Source organism: Chanodichthys erythropterus, chromosome 6, assembly GCF_024489055.1.
Source record: "Chanodichthys erythropterus isolate Z2021 chromosome 6, ASM2448905v1, whole genome shotgun sequence".
Lineage (NCBI taxonomy): Eukaryota > Metazoa > Chordata > Actinopteri > Cypriniformes > Xenocyprididae > Chanodichthys > Chanodichthys erythropterus.
In genome coordinates this window covers 15,061,079-15,087,545 of record NC_090226.1, presented here as the reverse complement: position 1 = coordinate 15,087,545, position 26,467 = coordinate 15,061,079, and the positions used below count along the sequence as shown (strand labels likewise).

At 38.6% G+C, this 26,467-nt stretch overlaps 1 protein-coding gene across 2 annotated transcripts in view; it reads left to right on the top strand.

The window, feature by feature from the left end:
* The window catches only part of foxp4 (forkhead box P4), a 142,152-nt gene that overhangs the window by 76,382 nt on the left and 39,303 nt on the right, over nt 1-26,467 (top strand). Inside the window, exons 4-6 of one of the 2 annotated variants that reach the window (XM_067388220.1) lie at nt 6,348-6,470; nt 13,403-13,489; nt 21,636-21,786. In XM_067388220.1, the coding sequence (XP_067244321.1) occupies nt 6,348-6,470; nt 13,403-13,489; nt 21,636-21,786 (361 nt within the window). Of the gene's footprint in view, nt 1-6,347; nt 6,471-13,402; nt 13,490-21,632; nt 21,787-26,467 lie in introns of both variants that reach the window. The other variant, XM_067388219.1, reaches the window with a different exon arrangement.

The window sequence follows — 26,467 nt, the reverse complement described above, 5'->3', positions numbered from 1 at the left end:
TCATCTCAATGGCAGTTGTTCAGCTGCAATCTTTGCTCATGAGCACTCTTTTTTTTCTTTTTCTTTTTTTGGAGCCAGTTACCTGGTCCGTAAATGCCACTTGACTAATTACAGACATGGAAATTAATTATTAAAAATTGTAATGAATAAATAAATTAATAAATAATTGGGAACTGTAAAAATAGGCATTTTTCATGCATTTATTAAAGTATATAATGAAATATAATTTTGATTTAAATGTTGCCTGCTTTTTCAAAAAAAAAAAAAAAAGCCCTGTAACTTTAGTTACAGCATTGACCAGTAGGGAATAACACCAAACCTTGATCTCTTACATGCAAGTGAAATATGTGCCTATTGTATAGCTAAAATATAAAGAGGAAGTCATTCATAATGTGTCAGGTTTTTATTTTTTAATATATATTTTTTAAGGTTTATATTATATATTTAATTTTGTATATTTTTATAAATATATGTTTATATTTTAAATGATTTAATAGCTTTTTTTTATAAAATTATATTGATTTTTTTTTTCTTAAATAATGTGTATATACACTGTAAAAAGTAATATGCTCTATCTATACAATAAAATTGTGGCAACAGATTACAAGCAATATTATTAATTAAATTCAACATATACGAATTGAGTTAGAATTAATTAAATTAATTCCTTAAAAGTCAACCATTTATGGTTGACTTTTGTAAAACATCAACCATAAATTTTACACAGATGTGTAAAATTGGCAAACACCATTACAAAAACCACAAAGTGACATAAAAAGCAGAGTTAAACTGCACTCTAAAAAATGCTGGGATAAAAACAACCCAAGTTGGGTTGAAATGGACACACCCAGCGATTGGGTATTTTTTAACCCAGCGGTTGGGTTAAATGTTTGCCCAACCTGCTGGGTAGTTTTATTTAAACCAACTATTATTTAAAAATTGCTATATGGCTAGCTTAAAATGAACCCAAAATAGTTGGGAAATTAAAAACCAGATGCAATTAGAGACAACAATAATAGACAAAAGGTGAATGTTTAATTAATTAGCTTTAATATTTTATTAATATAAATTTAATAGTTGAATAGTTTATTAATATAAATTTATTAATAAGCAATTTAATAAATGTTTATTGTTTAATAATTATTCATTGAACATTAATAAATGTTCATTTCCAACATACTTTTGGTTAATTTTAATTAAGCAATACAGTAATTTTTAAACAATAGTTGAGTTAAATAAAACTACCCAGCAGGTTGGGCAAACATTTAACCCTACCGCTGGGTTAAAACAACCCAATTGCTTGGCCAACAGAGTGTGGCCAACTAAATGAACTATGGTGATCGGTGTTTCACTTAGTTGGCCAGTTTAACTCTGCTTTTTATGTCACTTTGTGGCATAAAAATATATGTTCAATAATCAACATCAACATCTAAACCTCTGTTAATTCTTGTTTCTCTTTCCTTCATTGATTCTACTTGTTATCATCTTCAATGTTGGCAGTAAAAAAATAAAGAGTTCTTAATTAATCTTTGACGTCTGTCTGTTATTTAGATATTTTTGTTTAAATTTGACTTGTTTTAAATGGTTGACATTTAAGGAATTAATTCGATTTATTCTAACTCAATTTTATTTGTTGAATTTAATTAATAATATTGCTTGTAATCTGTTGCCAACATTTTACGGAGTAGATTTTTTACAGTGTTTTACATTTTTACAGTGTATTCTAAAGCTTTGTCCATTTGGCTGCCTATTGAAGCTCCGCTAGAGGCCAAGTGCTTTTCCTGTGGTCCAAACTTGAGGCATCTCTAGCCTTTTACTGACAACACATCACAACAGGTCTCTCTTGTTATTCTCTCTCGTCATATGTGGACAGAATGCTTTTTGTCTCTGTTTTTAAAATATAGTAAATGAGTGTTCAGGCTTGATAATTCGCAGCAAGGTGCTCACCGCCCTGCTTCTGCTCATCTAGCAAAATATCTCCCTCGCCTTTCTTTCCCTTTGCATGTTAATTTAAAGAGAGAAAGAGGAAAAAAATGGGAGAAAAAAATTAAATGCATTTAATAAATGCCTGACTTCAAATGGTTGGGGTTTCTGGCTCCTCTATTACTGGGTCTATTCAGCGGCAAATGAACGGGGGAATCATTTATGGCGAGAGACAAAGCCGAATGAAAATATAATTCCGCATTGTGCTGCGCTTTTGTTAGCGGCCGTCAAGTCTCTAATGGCGCGCTTTTGTTTTCCTGCACTGCTCTGAAACCGTAGTGTCGAATTGCACGCTCCGCTCATGGTGTGTAATGGCCCGCCTTTGTGATATTAGATTATAGGGGCAATTAATGGCGTCAAACCTTAACAACTCAGCATTCAGGCGGCTCGTCAATCCCACTGTCGCGCCGCAATAGAAGGTGTTATAACTCTGGTAATTATTACGCCTGCAACTTGAAAATGTCAATGAACGTGTGTATAAAATAGAATGTATGGGTTGTCACCGCGGGAGAATGGGATGCAGAGGAGCAATTAATTACAGGTTTTCATTTCGCTCTTTCCCGGTGACAAGCAGCCGTGCGTGGCAAATTGGCGTGATGCCAAGCGCCCGCCACACCGAGCCCCCTCTTTCACCCTATCTCACTTTCCGTCTCCCCCCATGTGCGCACAAACAACACACATGCACACATACGGCACGTCCCGGCCGGCTGACCGGCCTGCTGTGGGTTCTCGCCTCGGATGGCGCCCTGGCTTTGTTTCAGATGCCTTTTCCTCTCTGGGTGCACATGCTCACTTTCAAAGCTGTAATTGTAGGGCCCTTGATATTTTAACCCTTTATATAAGTCTTCAAAGGCGGGTGCATGATTTTTGGCAGAGGACCGAACACACTCCCGCGATGGCATCAGATGCATGATATCATCAGCAGAAATATGTCCGTGCTTGCTAGCTTTAGCTGTAAGCGCTAGTCTAACATAGCCTCACCTGCATCACGCCTATAATTAATCAAGGTGAGTGGCACGCCAGCCCATAAAATGTGTCTGTCTTGTGGCGCATAAGTCATAGAGGGTAAAAGAGTGCATAATTTTGCCTCTTTGTCTCTGTCATGGATTCTGGGAAGCGTTCCCACCTCCTCATAGCGAAGGATACGGATGGCTCGTTTGATTGTGATAGGGACATTTACAATAAAATATCGGACGGTCACAGATAACCACGAGACTCACAGGCTTTCATCCCTCTTTCCGGCGGGGAAAAGAGCCGGTGTTCGTATTTACCGCCAATCTTGTTTACAAAGTCAAATCAGCCCTTTACAGATTTAATTTGCGTCTGACAGCTCTCTCTCTTCGTCTTTCCTCCCCTTATCTCGCCCCCTTCCTCCACCCCTCCTCACGAGCCCTCGAGCTCCGAATAGATAAACTGCTGAAAATATGAGCGCTCAGGCGCTACATGAAAACAAATGAATGCAAATATCAGATCAGACTGGCAGTGGACTGGGAAGTCGTCACGCCGTTGCCTGTCTGTTTTATTCCCTTTGAGTGGAAAATGTAGATAAATGTACGTATTATGCTGGATTGTAGTTTGTGCTCGTATGTCAGCTTCAAGCCAGCCGTTGCCTGTAAATAGCTTTATTTTTATTGAGCAGTTGCAGGGAGATGATCAGTTCTGGCCCTTGAGCAGTAAATAGGAAAATAAATGGAACGCCACAGAGCCACTGTGCGTGTGTGTGTGCGTGTGTCTCGGTGGAAGATCGCTAGCTGCATTCGAGGAAGCAGCCGCAAATTGTACTGGTGGAAATTGCTGGCCCGTTAAAAAGCTGCCCATAAGTTCACAGAGTGGCCGGTACTACTGCATTAAAGGATGTAATCTTGTACAGGCTGCCTGCCTTCTGGTCTTTCCAAACCATCTCTCACAGACACACACACACACACAGAGAGTAAGGACGCCCATGACCAGTATGAGAGTTTTGGGACAGTTGACGGACTGCTGCTAGCTGTATTGGGTCAGCGCTGCATTGATCATGTGCATGTGTTTTTATGTCGTTTAAACTGAACTGAAATATTTAGTTTGTGTGATGTTTTGAACATTATTGATGTGAATTTTGCTGATTTATAAAATGGTTAGTTCCTGTCCTTGATTCTGATTGGTCAATAGCTGTGTTTTATTCTATGACTGCTTCACTCAATGGTTCTGTGCATCACCAAAGACTATAGAATAACACAAGACGTGTCACTCGTATAGTTTTGAATGGGAGAAAGTGTAACGCGCAATATGGCGGAATAAGTCCCGCCTTCTAAATAAGAGCCTATCGCCGACTGGTAAAGTCATCGCGTCACTTCAGCGGCCGTTAGAATTGCCGGTTTCTATAGAAACAGTCAAACGCGCGCCTCCGAAGAGACGCGCATTTGCTTGATCCAGCCTGAAAAATACAGTTTTTTGTTATGATTTGAGCGTTTAGAAACTAAATTTATGAGTCGGTTGTTGTTAGATTTCATTGGTGATTTCAAATATGAAATTTAATCGTAAGGTTGGCGAACAGTTTTAGAGAATTTGATGTTTCCCCATTCAAAGAGATAGGGCATGATGCCCAGGATGCCCGAGAGGCGTTTCAAAGATGGCCGCCGAGTGAAATGACTTGTCTTAAAGGGACTTCGGTATCACTACGCAACACCCTTAGCAACCACTCTTAGCAACGTAAACTGTATGTTCTCTATTGATATTGTTCATTGAAGCTTACTGTATTATGTAGAACTAGAAGAATATTGTTAGAACGAGATCGATTGAGCGAGTTTATTACCTGTATTCAGATTTAGCATTTTCCTTCTGGTCAGGTCCTATGTTCATAATCTGTTTAAATGTCCAATGTATTATCTTGTCCTTTTAACAGTTAAGGGGTTTTCCCGTGACTGACAGCGCTAGTCAAAGCATTTGTCAGTTGCGTCTTTTCAATGTAAAAGTCTTCGCTACTGACTGACACACTCATAAAGAGAATCTTTGCCGCCATCTAATGGTGTAAAAATGTAACTTCTGTTGCTGTTCACGATCAGGGACTATTTTTTCTGACGGAAGGAAGGCATTTAGTGAAAGTTTACTTCATGAAAGTTGCATTGATACATATTTTTGGCTTTAATATTTGTGTTGTGTGGTAACAGTTTTATAAAAGCAATAAGGTACTTGAGGCTGTGACTTATACAGCACAGCCTCTCGTACCTTATTGCTTACTTAAATCATATTAAAAAGTTATCTAGATGAGATTTTGGAATTAATAGTCTTGGACGCATCAAACATAACAGTGATGTTTTGTAGTCATCATTTTCCAATAAAAGTGTTTGTATGAATTCATAATTTTTGTTTCATTGAGCTATTTATGAAAAATAAAAAACAAATTATTTGTCTTTTTTGTTTTGTGTTTGTATTTGTTTTTAAAAAATAGAATTCCGAGTTCCCAGTAAAAATTTCACTTTAATTTAATTCATTTATTTTTTATTCTTAAGAGGGAAATGAGTATCCATAGAAAAGTTAATCTGAAATTTCAAGTACAAAATATGCATATATATGTGCATATTAAAAATAAAATAAAAATAAAATGCATGACTTTCTATACCAAGTAAAAATCTGAACTAATGGCCCGACTAGGCTTGCAGAGAAAAATCCTTATTGTTGAGCTCAGCTCTCTTTCCATTTCTCCTTTTCTGCATATTTGTCATAAGATAAGAATCACGCTTTCCATCTTTACGCCTAGTTCTTGTCTAGTAAATTGTGCTCTCAATTCCAGACTGTTGCAAGTTGTTTCCTGCCGATAGCTATCTTATCAGACTGTTTGTTATTTTTTCCAAAGATGTGATTCTCTAGATAACAAATCATAATATTATGTTTATTGAAGTACTTTCAGGCTGATAAAGACTACATACTCAAGGGAAGATTTGATCAACACGCTTTCTCTCTCTCTTTTGGAGAGAGACTGCCAGGGTTTTACAATGCAAGCAGTGTGGAGCTCTATTGTGTCAACAGAGCTGATGTTTTGTGTACTCTCATTGCCATGACAGGATAAAGAGTTAATTAAAGTGAAGTACAACATTCCTTTATGAAGCTAGAAAAACAGAAATGGCTTTGTATCATGTTAAGGTGAGGGTGTCTGCTTATTTATGCTTATCTTATGCTGGGCTTCTTCAGCATCTTAATAGTTAAGTTTGTTTTATCACATGCATTTTATAATTTGCATTTAGCATGTTTTTCCTTGCCTCAAAGACCTGTAATACAAATTAGTGTCACGACGAACCAGTTGACAGCCACTGTTACAGAGTATGATGCTCATCACACACAAACAACCATGTATGCGGTCACCTTATTGGACTGTCCGCTCTTTTTAGGTGCCAGTATCCATGGCAATGATGACCCCACAGATGATAACTCCTCAGCAGATGCAGCAGATCCTCTCTCCGCCTCAGCTCCAAGCTTTACTCCAACAGCAACAAGCCCTTATGCTGCAACAGGTAACACGCATACACACACAACGACACACATGGGCACCACACAAGTCACCGCACACACAACTTAAAACAATATTTGTAAATGTCTGGGCTGCTCAGACATGGCATGCCCAAACAAACCACACAAAAGGTACATTTTTTCAATGCCAATTGGTAGAACTTTTATTGGCTAATCAAAATATATCTGTACACTATTTGCTACATCATGTCCTCTAAAAGCTGTGCTGCAGGGACATGTTTTGCACCATATGCCATCATTTTCCAACAAAACTGTATGACATCCTAGCTTTTACAGGTTTTTTTATGGAGTTTCATAATAAGACATTATTTGGTTTATTATTTGGCCAGTTATTATTTATAATTTATTTATTTTAGGCTAATCAAATTAATTATTTAGGGTTTTTTGAGTATAGAAAACTATTAAAGCCTAATAAAACCACAGACAATTATAAGATTATCAGATTGTGAGATAAAAGTCACTACTATGAGAAAGTTACAATTGTGAGATATTTGCAACTTAGAAATAAAGTCATGGTTGTGAGAAACAGTTTCATTTACAAGAATAAAGTTGCAATTCTGAAAAAAAACAAAAAAAAAAAACATTAATTTAATCAAAAATATAGTCTTCATTATAATCTTCTATTCAGAAATCATTCTAATATGCTGATTTGGTGCTCAAAAACATTTCTTATTGCCAGTGTTGACAACAATTTGTCTGCTTAATATATTTTTGAGGAAACATGCATTTTTTCATGATTTTTTTGATCAATACAAAGTTTAAAAGGACTGCATTTATTTGAAATTTTGTTACAAGGTTAAAGTCTTTACTGTCATTTGATTAATTTAATGCATCCTTACTGGATACAGAATGGTGATGTATAAATTCACATTTATGAGAAATAAAGTTGAAATTATGAAGAAAAAGAGTCATAAATACCCTTTTTTTCTTACTCTGAGGCAGAAACTGGCTTCTATACAAAAACTTAACATTAAGTGGAAAATATCAAGTTGGCGCCAATGGGTACATACTAAAACAAGCCTTCTAAACCTTCTTGAATATATAAAGCAAGCAATATGTGCACTCGGACATAAAAAAACACATACGCTTTGTTCCATACTTCCATAAGAAAACTTCTTCCCTCCCACCCGGCCCTCTAACTGCTCAAGCCATACATGTTTTATAGGGGAATCCGGCCAGCTTGACGGAACATCATTCAGCTGTTGCCAGTGCTTTTATAGAGTGCCGTCGGATGGCACAGTAAATGCACATTCATGTGTGATCCCCGTTAATAGGCCATGAGTATAGATGTCAGAGTGTGTAATGTAATCGCGTTTTGTGTAACTTTGATTGCATCCTCACAGGCATGCCCGGAATGATATCTTCCGCGGCTTTGATGTTACTTGGCTCTGGCGTTTATAAGCAGCATTTACTAGCGTACTAGTGTCGACGACGCCTCCTTTGGCTGGTGTCGCTACACGTCGACTTGCCGGCGGTCAGGGAGTGCTTATGTTAGAGTGAGGACAATGTTTCTCACCCAGCTGCTGAGCCAGACTTCTCCATATCTCTTCCCGCCTCTCTTTCTTTCTTTCTTTGTTTATTAGTTGCATGGCCTCTGCTATCTCACTGTGATATCGCCTGGAGGCCAGAGGTGCGGCCCCTGAGCAGACATGAAGAAACAAACAACTCCATTTCTCTCACGTCTCTCAAATATTTAACATCGTCCCAAAACGTGCAACCCTCGACCTTTTCACACACACCTCTCGGGCAGAAATCAGGTCAGGCACCTCAACTAGACCTATTTGATTGAACGTATGATTATTTTTCACAACTACAAGGCGAAAAAAAAAAAGTTTTCCGTTACATAAATGATCTTGACAGAGCAGAATTGATTTACAGTAGTAGTAAGGAGGAGGAGGTTGCTTTAGGCAAGTATAAATTGCACCAAGCAGATCTGACAAATTTATCAAGAGTCGCTCGCTCACAGAAATCAAAATTCAGCTGTTTGAGAAAGAAACTTAGCACTTTTGTCCCCCTCCCCCCGCTTTATTTCTCTCTCTCTTTTTTTTTGTTCTATATTTAACGAGGATATTGAAATTGAAATAGTTACCGTTCATGGGCCGTTTTACATCCCCAGTAAAAGCCAGTGGGTTTAATGGTTCGCAGTGGCGATGAACCACGTGAGAAGTGGCTTTTAATGCTCACTCTCTCGCACACGGCAAATGGAGCAATCAGAGAGCCTGCCAACACACACATAAAGAAATCCGTCCCTGATCTCATCCCAGTGTGTGTGGGAGAACGAGTGGGCTTTGGCTTTTTCTGCATGTGAATACCCTTACAAATATGATTTTACATACAAAGACAGAGCGAGCGCAGGAAAAAGAGAGCAAGTGCATGTTTATGTATGCGTGTGCACTTATGCATGTGTGAGTTAACCTTTACATCCCTCCAACCCTTAATTACAGCCCAGCTGATATATTTTTCCTTTTTTTTATCCCCTCTCTGTGCTGTTAAGTAAAACCAAGGTCACAATAATGGGAATCTAAGGTGAATGCCTTTCAAGGCATGCAGTTAACGTGAAAAGGGCCCACTGAATCAAATCATTAAAAAACCCTTAATTATTCTTTAATTATTCCCGCAACTATTCAGCTTCATATTGGCATGAATTAAAGGGGTAATGAGTGGGCGAGAGGCAGCAGGGCCAGGCGGGCGGCAGCGAGGCGTGGAGGAGAGTTTAAACCGAGAGACGGGCGACATATTGCGAGCCAAACGCCTCTAGTGTGGTAAATGGAGTTTTGCTTCACACCTTACGGCTCGCTGACTTCCCCTGTTCGAAAGGGATGTGGCTCGGCGTCACAGACGCGAGGCAGCTCACCTTCGGTATCCTGTAGAGCAGCATGGCGACAGGTAGTAAAAAAGGACGCAGTGGTGTGAGATGGCTTCTGTAGAGGGAAAACTGTTTAAGCGTTGCTTGGTGGAACCATCCGCCTGGTAAAAACAGTGGGATATGAGCGAGTTCAAGGCTCGTTTAAGACCAAAGAGTTGTGTACACGGCCCAAGATAAGTTTTCTGAGGACAGACAGCAAATCAAATGACAGCTTTTGGTCTTTTGACAGTCATTCTCTCAGCGACATTGCCTGGATTTGTTGAACATCAGACTTGTTGGTAGTTTGACCTGGGACAGCTATTGACCTGGGACAGAGCCGACGCCAGAGCAAGGCTTAGCCTAAACCAGGATTAGGACTTTAGGATTTTTAATGATCTGTGAAACAGACATTTACCTGTATTATAACAGAAATAGTCCAAGTTATATATAAAACAACACCAAAAAACAAGATAATCCATCTTAACTACACCAAAACCCATTTGCATTATGCACACTTCATAAACAAGTCACAAAAGCTCTTACATTCCACCAACAACACAATAATAATAAAAAAAATACATACCAAATAGCAATAAAAATATGTACATCTGTAGCATATTGAAGTATACCAAAGACTTTGAGTGTACTCACCATTAAAATAGTTGAAGATGGCGGGTATCTGAGTGATAGTCATTTATAAATATAATTTTGTTTCAAGTTCCGTTTTGTGTAATAATGCAAAACACATGAATTTTGGGTGGAGAATGAACCAACTCCAAGTTAAGTCTAAGAAGATGCGCTTCCCCTTTAAAAACGCAAATATATTTCCTTGAAATAGTTTCAAGTTACATGATGTCACTGCACAACCTACACATTCAAGCATAAACGCTTCTTATAAACTATTTGTTATTAAAGCATCTACATTCACAAACCACTGTTAATTTTAACAGAAAAGCAAGCATACTGTATGCGTGGCATGGCTGAAAGCGTGCAAGAGCGCTCCCTTTATAATCACTAAAAAGCTGACATTCATCTCAGTTCATCACGATCAATGAAGCTGTTTTTTGTTAAAATGTTTGTTATAATGAGAGGATTTGCAAGCGTGCAGAACTCGTAATCCACTCACCGCTCAGAGTTTTTGTGCTACCTTAAACACCTCTCATTGGCCATTGCGTTCACAAAATCAAGAGATATCACTTTGTAAATAGAAACCTTTGATGATCTCCAGAGCGTAAAATATCGTTAGCCAAATATGTTTTCATTATGGAAAAAAACTGAGCCTAGACCAGTACTTATAATCGCTTTGCCCTCTAAAAGCAATTAGAAAGAGCAGCAGGCAGTGGTTTGAGTGAGGAAATTCCATGCTAGTCTTAAGTCCGCGGCCAGGGGACATCTAAGCCTTGTTCAGCCTTTCACACACTTCACCTAAATTTCAGAGTTATATTTCTTATAATGTGATATTTAAAGTTAACATTGTAGAGAATGTAACTTAACCTTTTTTAAAAACATCTTAGATTAAACATTTTAGAATTTTTGGTGAAATGGTGAAAATAATCATTTTAAATCTCCTGCATTGTCAAATGACTTTTTTTTTTTTTAAGTATAAATATTCCAGTTAGTCTTTTTTATTTAATCTGAGGTCAAAAAGCTGCATGCATAATAATTATGAAAGAATTCGTTGTTTTGAGCATGTCACACAAAGTATTAAAAGTACACTAAAACTACCTTGTGTCAAGTCTTTCTTTTTAAAGTTGTATACAGTGTTGTGATTTGGGCTGTAGCCCACTATTAAGTGCCTCATTCCTTGAGTAAGCCTGCATTACATCTGTAAACAGTATGTGTGATAAGGAGTTAATGAGGGTATCATTATTCTACTTTTCTCCACCAGCTGTAGCTGCCGTCCCCCAGGCGCTCCTCCACAGCCCCTGCTTGTCCAAGGGCCTCTGTGCTCTGCTCTTTTCGGTCAACATGTACTTCCATGTCAGATAGGTCATCCATGCAAAGCTGAGATTTTAATCTTAATAGGCTTTCCTGGGTAAATTAATAATCTGAAAGTAAAACAAACAGCGGTGGGTCTGCGGTGGCCACTGCGGTTAGCCAAAGCTACGGTTGGAGATGTGTAATGACAGTGTTAGTGGGTGCAAGCCAGTCTCACTTAGGACTCTGTAAAAGAGTAGCTAGTTGAAAGCAGCAGCTAGTTCAAATAGGCGAAAGTAAACATGGTTGAGTAACAGGAACTTTCTCATGTTTAATATTTTTCTCCTTCAAATGCAGGAAATGAGAGAGTATTATTGTGAATGTGTATTATTTTAAAACTTTGGCAGTGTAAACCTCACACATACACAGTTTATTCTTGTTTTAGTGAACATTTTTGAGAATTATTTCCAGGTTTTCAAGTGAGCATCAAAGGCATGTTACTTCTTGAAACTTTCATAATATTTTATATCTTCAATAGACCCTTGGTTAACAAGTTTCAATCAGACCCCAACTCGAAGTATGAAGAATAATGATAGTGATGTTTGCTTTAGCAACTAATAAAAACACTTTCACACTTCCTAAAGTTTTTTTACAGAATTAGTAATTGATAATTGTAAATGATTAATCCTATCTCTACTGTTCTGCCCTCAAACACCTGTTTCTTGTTTTTGTCTAATAACCCTCATTGTTCTGAAGAATGAAACATACCCCTAACCCTACTATACACACTTAAAATCATTGACTCCCACATGCCTCGGTCTGTTCCCAAAGCTTTTAATCAGACCAAGGTGTGCCATGGCGAGGTGTTTCAAAGTGATAAAGCACATACAGATCTATGTTTACCTGTATAGAGGAGATAGAGACCCATTCATCTGAGCACTGAATAAGTAACCAATTTGTAAACACCTTTCCTGTTTTTTATTAACTACATAAACCCCTCAGGCAAGCAAACAGAACCATAAAAACACCTAAAAGGTGCTTTTTCCATTTGACAATGGCAATTTTGTGTTTAATAAACTTCCCTGGCCATAATTAATGGATGGTACCAAGAATAGGGAAGCTTCAGTGTAGGAATCAGGCAGGTGTCTGTATTTCAGATCTCTCAGATGCTTAAGGCATAAATTGACTTTTTTGTGCTGATCTCGGGCTGGTTTCTACCACCTGTGTTTTAATCATAAATGTAATCCAGGATGTAATGAAAACTGTTCTGAGATTAGAAGCGAAAGGCACGTTTTACCAGCGCTTTCTCAGACAGGTGTTGTGTGTTTTACTTCAGTCAATCATAAATAAGGAAGCCTGTCTCCACACTGTCAGGTTTGCCACGCCAAGAGAAGGGTGGACAGATGATTTACAGGACACATTCATACGCCACCTGCCAGGTGTTTAAGCTGCCTTTTAGAGGAATGCTGAAAAAAGATGAATATGCCTTATTATGGAGGCACTTTTGCCCTAAGCAAGAAGCTGATCTTGTTTTATCCTGTTTTCATTTTTTTGATGCCGTTAGACATATGTGACTCCTTGCACCCAGCTACCTCATCCTAGAAAACCCAGTGTCATGTGACTCATTTGATAGCACCAACTTTTTCCAGTGTAAGCAGATGGTAATAAAGAAAATAGAGAGAAAAGGTACAATACATGCAACCTTCATACTAGGATAAAGCGTATGTTATTGATGTTTTTGTTGAAGTGCTCATTTTTTTCTACATATTTGTGCTATGGCCTTGCAACACCGAAGTTTGCATATTTTTCTCACGCTAAAAAAAAAAGATAAATGTTCTTGTTTTAGTAAAGTATCTAAACTTCCTTTAAGAAATAAATTAACTTTGCATAAGCTTTGCAAAATAGCATAAAATATTATGAATTGTTTTCAGAAAATATATCTTGAATTAATAATATTTGTAAACATAAATTTAACAATTTAGTTAGATTTATGCTTAAGCCAATATGGGGTAATTTTTTTTTTTTTTTTTTTTTTTTTTTTTTTTGAATTTATGCATTCATTTATTATTATTATTATTAATATATATTTTTTGCAGAATAGTGTTACATTTCTGTTCAATTAAAATCATTCTCTCTTTCTCACTCTCTATCTAGCTGCAAGAGTACTACAAGAAGCAACAGGAGCAGCTGCACCTCCAGCTCCTTACCCAGCAACAACAAGCAGGGAAGCAGGCCAAAGAGGTGAGACACCCCTGCCCCCATCGCCCTGTAGTGCACTTCACAGTGTACTTCACCTTCATAGCACCCTAGATGAGCATCCTCAAGAAGGCTGACACATCATTTGTCACACAGCAGAGGCCAGTTCCTCTTGAAAGCCAGAAACCAACTCTTTGAAAATAAGTGTATTCTCATATGTGAGGTGATTGAATGACTGATTGCGCTGCACTGAGCGGCACAGACCTTATAAAGGCTCTGTAATCACTGAGCATTACATGAAATCCTCAGCAGACGTATGTTTTTTCCCTCCTCTCAAGCACTCAATTGCATTTTGTGTATTAAGTGATTCAAAAATGCGGATTAAGACATTTGGGGAATATGGATTTTCATTTCTCTGCCGTTGACCAAAGTCATGCTCCAAACCTTACCATGGGCTTCCCTGCTAATACTCGATAAGTATTAATTTACAAGTCGCCGCCTGCTAAGCCTAGTGGAAAATCCCTATTACAACCCACTATGGTGGAGTCGACGAGTTTCTTTAATTGTCAATTAAGGCACTGGAGGAGGAGAAGGACCTGATCTGGGTAATGAAGGTGAGGGGGAATCATGTTGGATCACTGAGGATAAAACTGCAGCACAACAAAGGCGAGGGCATAATCACCCGTCTGCGCACTGCGGGAGGGGAGATCTGCGCTAATCTGGCGGTCAAATGAAATCCAAACTTTTGCGGCCTGTGTGTCAGTGGTGTGAGCTATATCTGATACAACTTAATCAAGGAGTTTCCGCGAGGACTTAATGAACAAACGGCTTAGCAGAGAGATTAGCACATAGCTGCTAGCACAGTTGCTAGCAACATGCGGTTTACAATAGCTTGTGTAGATGAAAGGTTTTTCATTTGCTAAAACAGCACCTTAAACCAGCCTGAGATAGTTTTCTGGTATTTAAACTGGTTTAGGATAGTCTAATAAGTCTCCAAAAACTGGTGTTAAGTTGGTTTAACTGGTTTTGCAGCCTGTCTATCTGAAAACAGCAGATTAGCGCATATCTGCTAGCACTTCTGGTTTTTAAGCTGGTCTAGTCTCCCAGCCTTTCCAAAGTTGTCTCCTGACCTCACTTAACTGGTGTTAAGATGGTTTTACTAGTCAGCCAGATGGTTTTACAGACTAGCTATCTGAAAAGAGCCCAAAACCATCAAAACAGCATAGATAGCTGCACATAGCTGCTAGCAAGATGCAGGTTATAAGTGAAAGGAGATCAGTGAATTTGTGAAATTGAGGTAAGTCCTGCTAAGCAAAAAGTTCAAACCAGTCTTAGCTGGTTTAAAATTGCTCCAAGCCCTGACTAAGGTTGTTTTTGGCTGTTTTAACTGATCTCCCAGCTGGCATTCCAGCTGAAAAGTGTCCAAAAACCATCAAAACAAAACCATCAAAAAAAAAAAAAAAAACACACCACATTAACCAGCTTGACCATGTTAGGAAACTAGCTAACCACCTTCAACTGGTTTAAATGAGAGACTAATCTACAGTCTCAGTTGTATTTATGGACTCGGCTAACAACTCCACCGCAAATAGGCCAATTCTCATCTAAGCTGTATAGGATTGAGGTTGGTTTCCTCTGTATGTGTGACTGAGAGGATCAAAAAAAAGAATGAGCTTTTGACTTTATAGCAGGTGAGAGACTGAGGTGGGGGAGGATGCTATAGGCCATGGAGAACAGGGATTAAGACCCGTTAGATATGCCCTAGACAGCATAGTGACTGATAGAGCAAATGCGTGGCAAAGGTGCCCGAAACACACATACACAGAGCAAAACACACACACACACTCTCTTCAAATGAGACCAGTATCCTGACATTTTCCACAGATAGTCAAGGAACGTGACAGAGACAGAAGGAAAAAAAGAAAAGGAAAAAGATTGAAAAGTGAGAGGGAGGGGAAAGGTATAAAAAAGCATGACTAACCTTATTCAAGGCCTCAAGAGTTTTTCAGATATTTTCCCTTATTAAATATTAGAGCAAGGGAGATGGTGTGCTCTCTGAGTGGAAGGAGAGCAGGGAAATTAAATCGGGAGGGCAGTGGTCAGCTCCTTTTCCCCGCGGATCAGCTCACGTTTGTTCAGGGTTTCTTTAGTCGGCCTGAAATTTGGCCCTATGCAACTACACTATACCAAACGTGTGCTTTTGCGTTACTATCTCGGTAAGTAACCTAAGTCTTGCTTAATGCTGCCCCACCACACAGTTTTATTAGGCTGGAAATCTACTGTACCACCACCTGTAGCTTCTTTGCTTGAAGATGTTATGCTTTTTCTCAAATTAAAATTAAATTAATATTAAAATAGGTTTAATTATTATTATTATTATTATTATTATTTTAGTTTTTTTTAATATACTTTTTTTGCTATTATTACTATTATTTTTATTTATTTTAGCTTGGATGTTGGAAATTAAAATCAAATTGTTTATACTTAAATGGTTTATTTTTATGTACTTTTAGTGCCATCAACTGATTAAAAAACTAATTAATCACACATTTTTCTGTAATCACAATTAATTGAAATTGAATAATCAAACACTGCATAAATTAAAAGTTGACTATACAATAGATTAATCCTTATTAAAGCTACAAAAGTTATTCATTCAAGAGCAGTGAGTGATTTTCTGTCTTTTGTTCTTTGATTAGCATTAATGATGGAAACATCAGCAGGTTTATTAGGTTGCTGTCACTTAAGAACCGTGGATCTGACACACATCCTATTTTCTCACAACTCTTTGTTTATTTAAAATTTTTTAACTCATTTAAAAGAGAAAATGAAGCGACATTCTGTGTGCACGATTTGTTCACAGAGAGACGCTTCACAGGCAGCGCATCAGTACAGATTTGTTTTCTTCTTTTTTTGCATCTTATTGTGCTTAAATGGTTTAATATCACTCGAATGAATGATAAAGTTATCATATACTGTTGGGGAGCCAAATGGTGACAGAAAAAACGGATGCTGCGTTAAAGGGTTAACTCACCCAAAAATTAAAATTCTGTCATTTATTACTTACCCTCATGCCGTTCCACACCCGTAAGACCTTTGTTAATCTTCGGAACGCAAATTACGATATTTTTGTTGAAATCCGATGGCTCAGTGAGGCCTGCATAGGGAGCAATGACATTTCCTCTCTCAAGATGCATAAAGGTACTAAAAACATATTTAAATCAGTTCATGTGAGTACAGTGGTTCAATATTAATATTATAAAGCGACGAGAATATTTTTGGTGTGCCAAAAAAAAAAAAAAAAAAAAGACTTATATAGTGATGGCCGATTTCAAAACACTGCTTCAGGAAGCATCGGAGCATTATGAATCAGTGTATCGAATCTGCGGTTCGGAGCGCCAAAGTCACGTCATTTCAGCAGTTTGGCAGTTTGACACCAATTTGAATCATGATTCAACACAGAAGAATCATAATGCTCTGATGCTTCCTGAAGCAGTGTTTTGAAATCGGCCATCACTAAATTAGTTGTTATTATGTTTTTTTGGCGCACCAAAAATATTCTCGTCTGTTTATAATATTAATATTGAACCACTTTACTCACATGAACTGATTTAAATATGTTTTTAGTACATTAATGGATCTTGAGAGAGGAAATGTCATTGCTGGCTATGCAGGCCTCACTGAGCCATCAGATTTCAACAAACATATCTTAATTTGAGTTCCGAAGATTAACAAAGGACTTACGGGTGTGGAACAGCATAAGGGTGAGTAATAAATGACATTATTTTCATTTTTGTGTAAACTAACCCTTTAATTGCGTTAAATATTTTTAATGCGTTTAAACTGGGGGGAAAAAAAATTGACAGCCCTAATATTATTGTATTTTATTTATAAAATTAAATAAATAAAATATTTTTGTCTATATTTATTCATTTATTTATTTATTTATTTATTTATACTGATAAATGCATGCTGTCCGGATTATCACAGCAAAGGAAATCGAATATAAGCGTAATGGATTAGGTCATGTTTAAGGTTTCGTGTGTGTGTGTGTGTGTGTGTGTGTGTGTGTTGTCTGCCAAGATAGTAGTGTTCCCCTGGGTACAAGTTCACTGACAGCACTGGACTAAGAGTAAAGCAGTCAGGCGTGAGGGGACGAAAGAAGATAGAAACACAAGAATGTGTGGTGTTTCTCATCCCTCTAGCCCCCTTTTAAAGGCCTTTGTCCTCTGAAATCTACCTTTCCTTGTTCTGTTGGTTCAACTGCCACAGGAAACTGACCCCTGAAGCCATGAAGCAAACTGTATATCTGGCCATAGTACCACCACCTCAATTTTTATCAATATATTTTATTTTCCTTTCAGTCGTCATTATTAGCATCATACTTCAACAATCACGACCTGTTCATATTATCTGTGATTGAAATCGGAAGCTCGCACTCAGGGATCTGTATTTGTAAAGCAGCTGAAGATGGAGAGATGACACGTTATGCTCTCCCTCAGTAAAAGATGCTTTAATTGCCGCCCGTATCACTGCCAGTCAGCACAAACAGGTTGAGAGGTGAGATAGACAGATAGAAGAGCGGGAGAGATGGTTGCCACACACATTTTTGCATCATCAATCCAGACTTTTGCTCTCTTTCTGTTTTTCTATTGTTTTCACCCACTCTCTATCTCTCTTTCTCTCTCTCTCAGTTTGACGGTTGAGCCGTGGAGTCACCCTGGAGTCAGCCTAATGAAGTAGCGCTGTCAGTCGGGCCTGGCGTGCCCAAACTCTGTTTGATGTGCTCATAAATCAAGCTGACAGGCCTGTTACTCCGCTAGCTTTAGCCACTCAACTGCATCTAATGTAAACAGCGTGCAGACACAATGTGTTAAAGAACTTGAACTGTGTCCCATGGGACCGAAACGGAGGGAAATAAAAAGGAGAAGAGACTGGGATGAAGAGGAGGAGGAAGAGAGAGGGATAGACATGCTGAATATTGGCGTTAGCTCACTTCTTCAGTTGTGTGTGTGTGTTAACAATGTTCTTTGTTCACACTTTTATCACATCTGTCAGTCTCAAAGTTAGGGAGGAGAACAGGTGCGGCCCTCCACGGAGAGTTGGGGCCAGATTAAGAAAGAAGTTAAGAAATTTCTTTAGATAAATTCTATGAGGTCTCTTGTGTGGAGTTGCTGCCTATTCCAAATCATTCACTTTGTGATCGTTAGGATGCTGCCTTTGAAGGCAGCTGCTTATGTAGGGTGTAGGGAACAAAGCAGCTCAGTATGTTTTGGAAAGGGCTTGTGTTTTCTCTCCTCTGTTGATGTTGACCCATGTGGCCCTTTCCCATGAGGCCTTGTGCCCCGGGTGACGGCCTCAAACTCTTCCCTGACAGTGAGATTAAGAAACTACCTTTAATTATTTTCCTTTTTTATTTTCCTTCCCTCCTTCAACATTTTTTCTCTCTCCCCTCCACTTTTTTGTGCCGTTATCTTAAAGGAGATAAGGCCCATCTCTCATTGGGGGAACATCAAAAAGCATGTCGCTGGAAACAGTGGTTCGACTCAGGCCAGTTCAGGAAGGAGAACATTTATCACCACGACACCAACTGACCTTATCGGCACATGCCATGTATTGCATAGCTCTCACCCTTACCCTTACACACACAAACACACACACACACACTCCCCAAATCTGCACCTCTCTGCTTTAGAAATAGATGTGCAATGGTTATTTTAAAGGTGAACCATGTACCATGTATACTTTGAAAAAGTAAGATTGTAAGATTCTTAAGATTTGTAAGATTTCCTAATGTTTTTGAAAGAAGTCTCATAGAAGCTGCATTTATTTAATCAAATACAGGAAAAACAGTAATATTGTTTTGTAGTATTAATATTTAAAATAACTATTTTCTACAGTAGTCAACATTTGAAGTGGATCAAAACCTTTCATCAAAAGTTGTCCTAAAACCTTCTTCTTAGGACAACTTTGATGAACTTTTTTGATCCACTTCAAATGTTGATTACTATATTTTAATATTTTTTTAAATATTTTTTTCCTGTGATGGCAAAGCTAAAATTTCATCATCATTAACTCCTGTCTTCTGTGTCACATGATCCTTCAAGGGTTAGTTCACCCAAAAATGAAACTTCTGTCATTAATTACTCACCCTCATGTTGTTCCACTCCCGTAAGACCTTCGTTCATCTTTGGAACACAAATTAAGATATTTTTGATGAAATCTGATGGCTCAGTGAGGCCTCCATTGCCAGCAAGATAATTATCACTTTCAGATGCCCAGAAAACTACTTAAGAAATATTTAAAACAGTTCATGTGACTACAGTGGTTCAACCTTAATGTCATAACAAGCGACGAGAATACTTTTTGTGCATCAAAAAAACAAAATAATGACTTCATTCAACAAAAGCTTTTTGTTTCGAATCAGTGGTCCAGAGCCTGTATCAAACTGCCAAAGTCACGCACACCAGTGCCCCCTTCAAAATTCTTATGATGTATCAAAGCCTCGTTTACTGAAATCATGTGACTTTGGCAGTTTGATACAGGCTCCGAACCACTGATTTGAAACAAAAGATTCGTAAAGCTTCGAAGCTTCATGAAGCAGTGTTTTGAAATCGCCTATCACTGGATATTGTTGAATAAAGTCATTATTTTGTTTTTTTGGTGCACAAAATGTATTTTCGTCGCTTCATAACATTGTTGAACCACTGTAGTCACATGAACTGTAACATATATATATATATATATATATATATATATGTATATGTATATATATGTTACAGTTCATGTGACTACAGTGACTATATATATATAAACTTTAGTAGCTTTCTGGGCATGTGAAAGCGTTAATTCTCTTTCTGGCAATGGAGGCCTCACTGAGCCATCTGATTTTATCAAAAATATCGTAATTAGTGTTCTAAAGATGAACGACAGTCTTATGGGTGTAGAACGACATGAGGGTGAGTAATTAATGACAGAATTTTCATTTTTGGGTGAACTAACCCTTTTAGAATTAATTCTAATATGCTGATTTTATGCATGAATTTTTTTTTTTAGTATTTTTGATGAATAGAGGGGAAAAAAGGAAAGGAGAAATCTTTTCTAACATTATAAATGTCTTTACTCTCACTTTTGATCAATTTAATGCATCCTTGTTAAGTGTTAATTTCTTTCAAAAAAAAAAAAAAAAAATCGTACTGACCCGAAACATTTAAACGGTAGTGTAGTCCCGGCCTAAACTTTCAAAATGTCATTGGTTGAGTCAATGATGCCATGTTAGGTCACTTTAAAGAATAAAAATACATGCATCACATTAAAATAGATTTTTTCCAGCTTTTTCTCCACCTTGGCCCTTTTTTCTGTTCTTTCCCACCTCTGGCTAAAGATCTGAAGGCTTTTTTATACAAGTTTAGGGCTAGTCTTGGAGTACACTGTGCTTATGTCATAGCTGATAAAACGCTTTGCTCAGTTTTCATCTCTTTGTTAAACGTCACCAGAAGTCAGCTGGAACAAAAATAAATCTCTTGATAGCTGAATGATGACTATCCGCACACATTGAGACTTGTTTATGAAACAGCGAAAGAGAGTTTTGGAGTCATGCTTCTCAAGTTTCACAAAACACATTTCATGCATAATGAAAAAATACCAAGCCTTATCATAAAACGATAAACATCTGATGTCATATAATCTGGAACTGTTCTTAACATTGCGCACAGATGTTGTTAGTCACTGTTTATTGCCGTGTTAATTGCGAGCCAACCACATGCTAACAGATTGCTGCACACAGGAATGAACAAGCGTGTTTGCAAGCGTGTCTTTGGTGTCGGGCCTAGACCACATGGTACTGTCACTCTCAGATTAATGCGTTATCTCTTAATGCACAAGGCTTCACGATGCACTTCCACACTTTGAACTGAGCTTCAGAGTTTTGTTGTCTGCTTATTGTCTACCACCACAGGAAGTTCTTTGGTGATTGGCGGGCAAAATATCTCTATTCCAGGATATGTCCTATCTAAACATGTCCTGGACGAGGTTGAAGGCTTATAAAAACCAATGAATGTCTCCTCTTTCCCGCCCTCTCCATCCTGCAGCTCAAAGTCTCTTCCTCTCGCTTTTCCCATCTCTTTGTTTTGTTGTTTAACATGCCTTTCTCTCTCTCTTTCTTTCTCTCTTCCTCTCTCGCTCTCAGCAGCAGCAGTTGGGGAATAAACAGCTGGCTTTCCAACAGCAGTTGATCCAGATGCAACAACTACAGCAGCAACACATTCTGAATCTACAAAGACAGGGCCTGGTGAACCTACAGCCGGGCCAAGGAGCAGTACCCATTCAGAGCCTGCAGCAAGGTACACATACCAATGCAGTTACACACTCTTTCTGTTAAACAAGGCTTGGGATTCACTGGTTTTTGACAAAAAACAGTGTCAAATGATTGGATGTCCAAATACTATGTATTTCTAATACAGTATCTGGCTGGCAAACTGTATCTGCAAACTGTATCCAACATTTGAGGCCACGGGTACTGCCAGATTCCAAAAATAAAAACTGAATTCTTAAGTATTTTGTTTTGTTTTCCAGTTAAAATATCTTAAAATACTTAAGGATGAGTTTATGAGAATCAACACAGCATAAAATATTAAGACTTGTTTTTGTAGTTTAGCACTAACATATTTTCACTTGTTTTTAAGTTGTTTATACTTAAAAGAAGTGGAAAAAGTATGCTAGTTTAGTAAGATGAAATACACTTATATTTAAAATAAAAATAAAAACAAGTTTTAATATTTTACACATTGTGTACATTTATTTTATGCTAAGGACTTTTTTGGAAAAACTGGAAAACAAGTCAAAGACAAATAAAGTTGTTTGGTTTTTTTAATTGCTGAACTTTAATTTTAGGCCTTAGTTAAGAGAAAGAATAAACCAGTTAAAGGAACATGCCAAATATTGTACAAAGGCAGATATAGTATGTGTAGATATGTATTTATACTACACAAGTATGTGTAGTAGTATATTTAGTATGTGCACAATGTTCTTCATCAATGGTCAAATCAACGTATTATAAATTTACATATTTTTATATCACTTAAAATAGTTCAGTGTAATTAAAAATGTACTATTTTATATGATATTTGTTTTTGCTAGACTATTGAAATCAATTAGAGTCACCTGCTAGATTTTTTTTTCAGCCAGTTTTGTTGCAGATACTGACTCACTTGAATTAATGCATATCTTTGAAAACTTTGCAAAACTTCGTTAGCTGGTCAATACAGGCCACAAAAATCTGACTCCGTCTAGCCCCAGGGTGAGGTGCTACAACCGCAGGCCTCTCAGCCTGGTGGTCTGTCTCTTTCACAGCTCTCCTCTTGTCCTCAACAGCCAGAAAAACACCACAGAACGTCTGATTTGCTCCTTTAGTGATGCCTATTAAAGGAAAGTGGAGCTCTGGAGGAAATGCAGTGTGCTAAATAAATGCAGCATCTGTGTTCATACCCATAGCCCAGGACCAGATGGCAGTCTCAGGCTGAGGCCAGACCTGCGTCCGCCGCCCACTTATTCTTCCTTAGTCAGCCTCCACCACACACACACACACATATGCATGCTCTCAAATTGCCCCGCTACTACATGCGCAACCTTAAATGCTAATAAAGTTGGCTGTAAAATGAATCCCTCATTCTTCTTGCTCCAAAATTTGGCAATGAGCTATCATCTCAATCTATTAGAGCAGGATGAAGCCCCCCGGAGACTAACTACAGCCATGTCCGTAGAGCCACATGTGAAGCTTGTTAACTTAATCAGCTCATAAAGAGATAAAAGCAAAGCTTGATTGTTGGTTTTGTGGAAGGCAGTCATTTGGATAATAGGTAAAATATGCCACAAAATTCACTGGGCTTTGTGCACGAGCCGGGAGGGGGCTTATGTGTGTGCGCGTTTGAGTTTTACACACTCCAGACGAGCTTATCCTACAGAAGGAAATGGATATTTTGGATCAGATTTGAAAATATTTTTCCATTTTTCCTCATTTTGTCAAAGGGTCCAACCAGAAATGGATCTTGACTGCAAACTGGCCACCGTCCGCCGAAATTAGACACATCAACTTTTACAGGTTCCACAGCGGCCGTAACATTACAAGAGCCTCAACAGGACAGAACAAACAGGGAGCCGACTCCAGTTTCCATGCAGAAATCCCTGCCACTCTTGCCGATAGGGCCTCCAAAATGATCGCGGTCTTTTATTAGAGTGCTTGACTCTCATTCTCGCCCATTGCTCTTGACATCTCTGATTATTTCAGTCTTAAGAAAACATAGACTCGTCATCCGGAACCCTGAGTGGGCCTACCACACACACACACACACACACACACACACACATATATGCACGAGGCTGTTTTTAGGAAAAGTAGTCTGATGGAAAAAAAGGAGAGGGAGAGAGAAAGGAGCAAAGCAAAAGAAGGTTTACAGATTGATGAAAATAATTTTTAGCGACAGCTGTAAACTTTTGGCTTTGGCATCTTTCTGGCGTAGACCCCAGCGCCCACCTCCCACTCTTGTTGCTTATGTCATTGTTTCAAGGGGTCTGAAGAACAATAAACTCTGGGCTCTTGGAATCCCTTCAACAAATCCTGCGACAGAACAGAATCATGGAATTTCCCCACAATCCCTCTCTGAAAAGAAGCCCTCCATTATGACTGGCCAGCCAACCATGCGCATTCTTCTGGCTAGTCATGCTTGGCCGTAGCTGCTGCTGAAAAGGATTTGTTCTCTGATCCGTGGGTGGCGCCAACCGTTGTTGTTGTTTTCGTGTTTGTTTGGCATGTCCAGTCATTCCCTCAGAAAGGCTAGAGTTTCAAACCCAAGTGACTCACTGCATTAGACAGACTGCTAGCCAGCATGACTTTTTGTTTCTTTGTAATATTCACTTAACAGTTACAGTAAGTCATTTTAATTCCTGTCCAAAGGGCGCAACTAGATCTGTTGGACTCAGCTTAATGCTTTGTGATCACCATGCCAAACTTTTCTTCAGAATTTTTTTTTTCAGGAGTTGTGAAGCACGAAGCTAGAGGAGGGAGCAGACATGAGAAACCAAAGGGGAATTTTTAATGTTGCTTTGTGATTGGCCATTTACTTATGAATGTTAGTCATATGTAGATGGTAAACAGAAAGTGTAATGTAGTCAGAGCTGTGGTGAAACAGTAGCATACTGTACATGTTCACACCTCAAAAAAAAAAAAAAAAAAAAAAAAAGTTTGTGCTACCATTCAAAAGTTTGGGATAAGTAAGATTTTAAAGAAATAAATACTTTTATTCAACAAGTGTTCATTAAATTGAAAGCCTCGAGTACCTTTTTTAAAATGGTTACCACGCAATACAAATATTAAAGCCAAAAATATATGTAACAATGCAACTTTCATGAAGTAGAATCACTAAAAGCCTTCCTTCCGCCAGAAAAAATAGTCCCTGACCGTGAACAGCAAAAGAAGTTACATTATTACGCCATTAGATGGCGGCAAAGACTGTCTTTATGAGTGTGTCAGTCAGTAGTGAAGACTTTTACATCGAAAAGGCTGAATTGTTGTGAACACGGAACAAGATGCAACTGACAAATGCTTTGACTAGCGCTGTCAGTCACGGGAAAAGCCCTTAAATGTTAAAAGGACAAGATATTGCAGCTGACATTTAAACAGATTTTTTATTATGAACATAGGACTGACCTGAAGGAAAATGCTAAATCTGAATGGAGGTAATAAATTTGCTCACTCGATCTTTCTCACAATTCTATGAACAATATCAACTGAGAACAAACAATTTACGTTGCTAAGAGTGGTTGCTAAGGCTAAACACAGCTATTGACCAATGAGAATCAAGGACAGGAAATAAACTGTTTTCAGCTTTGATAATAAGAAATGTTTCTTGAGCACCAAATTCACATATGAGAATGATTTCTGAAGGATCATGTGACCCTGAAAACTGGAGTAATGGCTGCTGAACATAGAGCTTTGCCATCACAGGGATGAAGTTGTCTTCAATGTTTTCTGTGAAGTGTGTGTGAGAGAAAAAGAGAGTGTGTGGCCAACCACAGGGGAAACGCCTCACCTGCCCCTGTGTGTGCGTCTGTGTGTGTGTGTGTGTGTGTGTGTGTGTGTGTGTGTGTGTGTGCGTCTGTGTGTGTGTGTGTGTGTGTATTTGGAAGAAAATGCAATACAAAAACACTTCACTGTAGGTAAACCGCTCCATCTCCACCCTGCGTCCTCCCTTCCACTTCCTATGTTCTGGCTGTTCTTTCACAAAAGTAGAAACTTGCAGAAAAGTCCTCCATCCTCTATCCACGGCAACAGCACCACACCACCGGTCTGGCTTGGTTATTTGCAGGGTTAAAATACATTTGTGGCCCTTTGGTGCTCTGTCAGGTTGTCTGTGTCTAGGGAACAACAGCCTGTAGCTGCAAGTGTGGCCATATATCATTTCCCTGGCCCCGGGCCTGCTGGGAAGAGGGGGAGGCAGGGGGGGTGAAGAGAGCCAGGCCAGGCGAGGAGTTTTGTTTTGGCGGGGTCCGGGACAAGAATGCTGGCGGACTAGACATAATATTTAGATTGCTATTAAGTCTTTGCCATGTGAGATAGCGTAGCAGGCTGTGGCTTTTCGGGAACAGTGTGCGCCAGACGAGCTTGGGCGCCCTCCCCCCCTCCTCTTTTTAACACCCTCAAATCTCCCTCCCAACCTAGACCCCCTCCGCCTTTCCAAGAGATGAAAACAATCCCGAATTCAGCAAGTTTGAGGGGAAAATAAAACAAAAAAAAATGCCAAGAGAGCATCTCGCCAAGATTAATTCACCCGGTGAGTTGCAGTGCCGGTCGGGACAGTGATAATTACAAATGGAGGTAGCCAGGGGGATTTGCGGAGATGTTGAAAGATAACAAAAACACGCTGAAATTAGCCATTTGCTTCCTCGGATTTGGACGGTTCCCTCCTTCTGCTCTCCCGTGAACTTAACAAGTCCCATTGGCGTGCCCCCCTCCCGTAGTGAAGTGTG